Source organism: Sinocyclocheilus anshuiensis, unplaced genomic scaffold (genome assembly GCF_001515605.1).
Source record: "Sinocyclocheilus anshuiensis isolate Anshui unplaced genomic scaffold, SAMN03320099.WGS_v1.1 scaffold1054, whole genome shotgun sequence".
Classification (NCBI taxonomy): domain Eukaryota; kingdom Metazoa; phylum Chordata; class Actinopteri; order Cypriniformes; family Cyprinidae; genus Sinocyclocheilus; species Sinocyclocheilus anshuiensis.
Window position 1 is genome coordinate 624,426 of NW_015536544.1, and position 7,455 is coordinate 631,880.

At 33.4% G+C, this 7,455-nt stretch overlaps 1 protein-coding gene across 1 annotated transcript in view; it reads left to right on the forward strand.

Annotated features, from left to right (window-relative positions):
• LOC107698172 (metabotropic glutamate receptor 8-like) overlaps positions 1 to 7,455 on the forward strand; it is a 173,887-nt gene that overhangs the window by 54,193 nt on the left and 112,239 nt on the right. Inside the window, exon 4 of the mRNA XM_016499135.1 lies at positions 4,678 to 4,894. Coding sequence (XP_016354621.1) covers positions 4,678 to 4,894 — 217 coding nt within the window. The remainder of the gene's footprint in view (positions 1 to 4,677; positions 4,895 to 7,455) is intronic.

Consider the following 7,455-nt stretch of genomic DNA (forward strand, 5'->3'; position numbering starts at 1 on the left):
CACACACACACACACACACAGACAGACAGACAGACAGACATCTATAAAATAATTAGCTGTTAGATTACATTCGATAAATATACCGTAATTAATAGAATAATAGATGTATAAATGTATTATGTATTATTTATTATTATTATTATGAAGTTAGTAGTTAATTTTAATTGTTTTTAATTAATTTTTTTATTTTAAGAAATTACTGTTATATCCTGCCAAAGTTTTGTATGTATATAAATGATTTTATAATTATTGAATGTAATCTAACAGCTAATTATTCTCTCTCTCTTTAATCTGTAGAAAAAATAGCTGTTAGATTACATTTAATAATTATATAATAATTTATAGTATTGGTAAAAAAATGTACTATTAATTAAATCAATTAATCATAATCAAATAATTTTATTTTATGTTATTTAAGGAAATTACTGTTAGATTACATTCAATATCATATTAATTATTAATTAAATCAATTAATGATAATGAATCATATTTAATTAATTTGATTTGATTTTAGGAAATACTGTTAGATTACATTCAGTAATTATACAATATTATTCACACACACACACACACACACACACATATATATATATTTTTTTTTTTCATTCATTATTATGCAATAATTTATAATAGATGTACAAGTGTAATATTAATTATATAATTATGAATGAATAATTATTTCATTTCATTTCTGGTAAATCCAGTCAAATTTTCACAGTTCATGCAACTTTTTTGAAGCAAAACTAATCCAAAGAGTTACGGGTTCTTAACTCCTTATCATTTACAATGGAAATTGCACACTATTGTGCATCTCTGAATTGCATTGTGTGAGGAAATATTATTGCAGTGCTAATGAAGGTTAATTTGTTTCTCCCCATCAGCGATATTATATTATTTTATGGAAAGTATCGCATTTGATTTCCCTTATGGCCGCTTTAGTCTCCTGTGCATCTATATTGAGGGTCTATAATATTTTATTAAACTGGAAAAATGAGCATGAAATTAAGTTCTACAGGCATCATTTCGGAGTCTAACCTTTGCCGTGCGCCAAAATTCAAAACACTGTTGGCTGAAGTCTGAAAGGAGGCATTTGAAGAGACTGAGAGACTGTCTTTCTTGAGCTCCTTAAAGTTTCTGTCATTCACTTGAGCTGCTGAATGAAATGTTCCAGAGCGAACCTTCAGGGTAGAGTTTAAACCGTTTTAAAGAGTCTACCTCATTTTAAAAGTTACACCGTGCACAGGGGCGGATTTAGTGATTTGGGGGCCCCAGGCATTATAGAGGAATGGGGCCCTGCACAATGGTGCCCCATAGTTGTTTCTACATTTTTCAATTTATAATGGCTTACTTTCATGTTGTAGACTACGAAATTGCAATTGATTTGCAGTTGAGATACCGGTTTTCACAAAAACAAAATAAATTATAAAATGATAAACCTCAAAATTGAGCCTTTTAAACATTTTTTTTTTTTAAGAAAAGGGATTAGTCAGAAATATAAATTATTATATTAATTTAAAACGGGGTTATGTGGGTGTATTTTCGCATTGGTCTGAACAAAAACTGCAGACTGGATTATTGAAAATGCACATTAATTCTCTGCCAGTAGGAGGCGCTTTTGGAATATCAGAAATATAGCGTTTTTTTTTTTATTTTGAAATGAAACTGAAAAAATAATGAAAAGGAAATTATACGTTTACACACCTAAGGATTATATCAACCAAAAAAGTAACTGTAAATGCGTCCTCTATTGGGTCCTTCTCATAAATAAGTAAGCGGCATTTAAAACAATAAACATATAATATGCACTGCTGCTCAATATTTAATTACAGCTTCAGATGCATGATATTTTCATTTGCTACAAGCAGGACACACAAGAAGCACATTCAACTTGGATACACAAGACGGTTGTCGTAGTAATAAACACCATAAACAGCAACCGTTCACATGTCAGCGCTTATGCGCATCTCGTATATGAAAAGCATTTTAGGGGGCTCTTGGTTTTGCCTAATGGGTAAGTCCGCCTCTGTCCGTGCACCATCCATTTCACCTTTCTCTGTTGAACAGAAACACATACCAATTTCATGTGCGCACTGTAATCGCTTGAGATGAAGATGGAATTTAAGCTTGAAATTTACATGTGAAAGAAAGCATGTCATTGCATGTGAAATGTTGTGAAACCATTCAAAAAGCACAGATGAATTAATCTGACATCTTCTGACAGCATCCGTAACCACATTCAGACCCTCAGTTTGTAATTGTGAACAAAATCACACTTTTGGATGTTCGACAACATTTGTGAATGAAATTCTTTTTTTGAAAAATCATGTTAAAATATGAATATCAAATATGATACATCAGGCTTTCAAGGAACAGCATTTGTTCATCTCTCAATCATCAATGTATTGCATTGCATTATATGTTTTGCCCTCCAAACTAAAAACTACAGAGTTTTGATCATAAAACTAAGCATTTCAAAAAACATCTTACTAAGACATATTATTAGGAGAAATAGAGTGAAAACTGATAATTATATGGATTTTATGTACAGTAAATAGTCTATTTTAAATATATAATTGATTTACAAGCTATCATAATTGCATCTTACTTTTTGGCCATATAAATATCAGCATCAGCACCAAATTGCATAGTTTTGCTCAGTTTGGGCCTTTGAATAAAATTAATGTATCATACTATATGAGCCATAAAAGCCTGATGTATAAAATATGATTTTCAGTGCAAACTTTATTTTTGTAGATTTTGTCGAAAGGTTCAATAAACCTTTTCAGTTTCAAAAAAATAAAAATTAAATAAATGTGTGTGTGTGTGTGTGTATATATATATATATATATATATATATATACTATTATTTCATATGTCAGGCTTTTAAAAACATTCTTACAATGCTTGCTGTCTACAGGTGAGTCATAGAAGAAGATTCATTACAAAATGTCTTTTCTTCCATACAAAGTCAATGGAACTAATGTTTTAAACCCATTATATAGGCAAATCAGTTGAAACACTCTACAAAACATCATCTTTTGCATGTTGTAGAAGGAAGAAAATCATGAAATGACATGAGTGTAAGTAAATGGTGACATTATTTTTATCTCTTTAAATTGCATTTACCCTGAAAGGGTCCTTTAACTTACAGTAGTAAAGAATATCACACCATATTGTCGTTTAACACCTGATAATCACAAGACAAAAGGTGTATTTTTAAGGTGTGAAGTCTAGTGTTGGCACGTTCTTGCTGCACTTTCGGTATAACACTCCCCAGAAATAACACACACGCATCTGTTTCACAGACATGTTCGCCCATGTCAACACCTCCGTGACATTTGTATTTACAAGCCTGCGATCCGGGGTTGCGGGTGAAAAAGCGCCGGTACCCGACTCGCCAGCCGGTGAGTGGCATTTGTATTGTGGGCTGGTTCTCTCCGGCACCATTGTTGCGATGAATGCTGATGAGCGCAGCCTCTGGGGCTCCGGCTGACAGCCTGGCCTTTTGGCTGAGGAGAAATCAGTCACACCATCAATCGCTACCAGAAGCCATTACCCAGCTTGCCTGCTGGCAGGCTTCACCTCGTTTCTTTCTACCATAACACGTACTTATTTGTCTTCGTTACCTGGTCTTGTTTCACCTTTAGCGTCACCTCACGGGTTGGTAGTCGTTAACATCAATAGCTTTGGGCTAAAGCGGTTTTGGAGGTTTCAAATATATTGCTCCACCTTTGCTTGCTTTAATTGGTTCTGCATTTACCGTTTTGCTTCAGGCAGAATTTAATGATTAGCTCTTGTGAAAGAGTCAATATTTGCTTTTTTTGGGGCTGAAACTTAGTTTTTCCCCCCCTGGCTTTTAAAAGAGTATAGTTCACCCAGAAATGAACATTTGCTTAAAATTTACTTGCCATCAAGCCATCCAAGATCTCGATGAGTTTGTTTCTTCATCAAAGCAGATTTGGAGAAATTTAGCTTTACATCACTTGCTCATCAATGGATCCTCTGCAGTGAATGGGTGCCGTCAGAATGAGAGTCCAAACAGCTGATAAAAACATCACAATAATCCACAAGTAATCCACACGACTCCAGTCCATCAATTATCATGTTTTGAAGTGAAAACCTGCATGTTTGCAAGAAACAAATCTATTATTAAGATGGTTTATAACTTTAAACCATCACTTCTCGCCAAAATACTAGTCCATAATCCATAATAGTGTTTCCTCCAGTAAAAAAGGTCCATCCCCTGTTGTCCTCTCACATCAAAATCCACTGATTCAGTAGAGACAAGTTTTTCATTGGAGAAAGCAATATTATGGAAAGAGGACATTACAAACATACAGTTTTTCACTTCACAAAATGTTGATTGATGGACTGGAGTGGTGTGGATTACTGTGATGTTTTTATCAGCTGTTTGGGCTCTCATTCTGACGGCACCCATTCACTGCAGAGGATCCATTGCTGAGCAAGGGATGTAATGCTAAATTTCTCCAAATCTGTTCTGATGAAGAAACAAACTCATCTACATTTTGGATGACCTGAAGGTAAATAAATTGTCATAAAATTTTCATTTTTGGGTGAACTATTCCTTTAAAAACGTATATTTTTGGCTCTGGATTAGAAAATGTGATTTTTAAAATCTTTCCTGAGTAACAGTTTGCTCTTTCTCTCCTTTAACAGATCCCTCAAATCAGCTATGCCTCCACAGCGCCAGAGCTGAGCGATAACACCCGGTACGACTTCTTCTCCCGGGTTGTTCCGCCCGATTCCTACCAGGCCCAAGCCATGCTGGACATCGTGACCGCCATGGGCTGGAACTATGTCTCCACGCTGGCATCTGAGGGGAATTATGGGGAGAGCGGTGTGGAGGCTTTCGTTCAGATCTCACGAGAAACTGGTAAGCTTTCAGAGAGCATTTTGAAGTGTGTTTCAGTACGAGGGCTCCAGATTATCTTCTGATGTTTTTCTCGCTTCACTGATCGCAACTGATTGACTGACTGATTTGAATTTCTATACAGAGGTGCGACATAGCTTTGTGTTCAAGGTATTTATTCCACACTTTTACAGCATTTTGTTTTATTCCATTTTATTTTGTTTTATTTAGTGTTTTTTAAGATTTGTTTTGTTTAATGTTTTTTCTTAAGTGTTTTGTTTTTTGCTTTATTTTGTTTAATGATTTTTTATTTTATTTTATTTTTTATTTTGTTTCATGTTTCATGTTTTGTTTAATTTGATTTAATGTTTTGTGTTTTGTTGTTTTTTGTTTAGTTTAATTTTTTTTAATGTTTTGTTTTTGTTTAGTTATTATTTTAGTTCAGTTTTATTTTATTTTCGTTTCATGTTTTTTGTTAAGTGTTTTGTTTTTTGCTTTATTTTGTTTAATGATTTTTTATTTTATTTTATTTTTTATTTTGTTTCATGTTTCATGTTTTGTTTCATTTGATTTAATGTTTTGTGTTTTGTTTTGTTGTTTTTTGTTTAGTTTCATTTTGTTTAATGTTTTGTTTTTGTTTAGTTATTATTTTAGTTCAGTTTTATTTTATTTTCGTTTCATGTTTTTTTTCATTGCATTTTGTTTTGTGTTTTGTGTTGTTTCATGTTTTGTTTCATTTTGTTTAATGTTTTTTTGTTTTTTTATTGAATGTTTTGTTTCATTTTGTTTAATGATTTGTTTTCCCCTGGAGTCCCCTTATAATGTAAGACAGGTTTCCTTGTGGCGTAAATTATTAGTTTAATGGTTCGAAAATGGTGATGTAAAACTAAAGGAAAAACACAGCCAAAAATGAAAATTCTATCATTATTTACTCAGTAAAAAAAAAAAAAGTAACAATATATGGGTCTGGACTTATATGAAGACGAGTAAATAATGACACTGTTTTCATTTTGGATGAACTACTCCTTTAAAGAGGCTGTATGTCCTACTGTACCTTCAAGATTTCTATACATAAATTATCTCTGTTGCAGCATAAATCACTTTGTTATTTATCAGGGATAGGCAAGTTGCTAAACAAATTGCTATTAATATGTAAATGTAATGTCAATGTTCTGGTGTTTTATAAATAACCTGTTTTTGTATTGTTAGTCAGAGTAAATGATCTGGTTGGACGGGGTAGGGAGTTGCATTGAGAATAGTAACTGATGGCTTCATAGTACATTAAAATCTTCTGTTGCAAATAAGCAATTTTTTCTGTGATATGTCTGCTTTAATTCTTTTTTAAAAAATGTTTTAAGAATCTTTAAAAAATTACAAATTGCATCATACTGATTTATGGTACAAAGCTTTTTCTGAGTTTGCTGACCAGCATTGTTATACACAAAGCATCACAGAGACTGAATTACATGCCTTGACAGAGATGGAAGGGAAATCGCTGTCTCAACAGAAGAAAGGTCAAGTAACATGAAAAAAAGACGGCTATATTGTAAGGACACGTCTGAAAACTTCAACCCCATCTTCGGTTCTGTCAAATCTGAGCCATCAAAGTCGAGCAGAGCTTATGTTTTGTTGTCCAGTACTCAGCGATTTTACACAGAAATGAATAGTCAAGGAGGTAGGAAGGTCAGGAGGTAGAAAAAGATACAAAAAGTGTTCAATTGTGACCTCAAAGAACTCGCCACTCCAGAACTAAAAATCTGTATTCACACTCACACCACTTTGGATTTCTCTGCTTATTGCTGTTAACCCATAATTCACTTCATTTTGCATCACATAGGTCGCACAGTAATGGCTCACATTCCCATTTTCCCTCCCACACAAGCTTGCAGTAATATAGAGCATTACCGTAAGCACACGTCCAGTGGAAACCACAATTACAGAGAAGCTTATCAATAAAGAAAGAGAGTAGAAGGAAAAGAATGGGCCTTGATATAGAGACATAATTACAGGCACAGGTCCAGTAATGGACTCTCTGCAGCATCCCAGAAGAGCATCATAACCAACCACATCATGGTCACCTCATACTGCGTGACAGATTTATTATTGGAGTGTGTCTTGCTCATGTAGACACGGACATGCCATGTTAATTATGTTGTAATTATGGAAATACAATTAAAGGAAGAGACACATGTGAGCGATTAACATCGTTCCTCCAGGCTCATCAAGTGTGTTTATCCCCCTGTGTGTGTGTGTGCTCATCTGTCTGAATGTAATCTAGGTGCTTTATTATGATTTTAACAAGAGCATGCGTTTTTCTTAAAAGTACTGTGGCAGGCCATGGTACAGTGGTTTTGTTAGATGGTAATGCCATGGTATTTTGATACGATATGCACACAAGTTTACATATCCTTTGCAGAATCTAAATGATATGTTATTGCATGATATACTGATATTTATTTATGTATGTATGTATGGTTTGATGCATTGATTGATTGATTATGAGGGCTTTTATTTATTTATTTTAATGAAAAAAAATCTTATTTTGTTTATTTATATATATATATATATATATATATATATATATA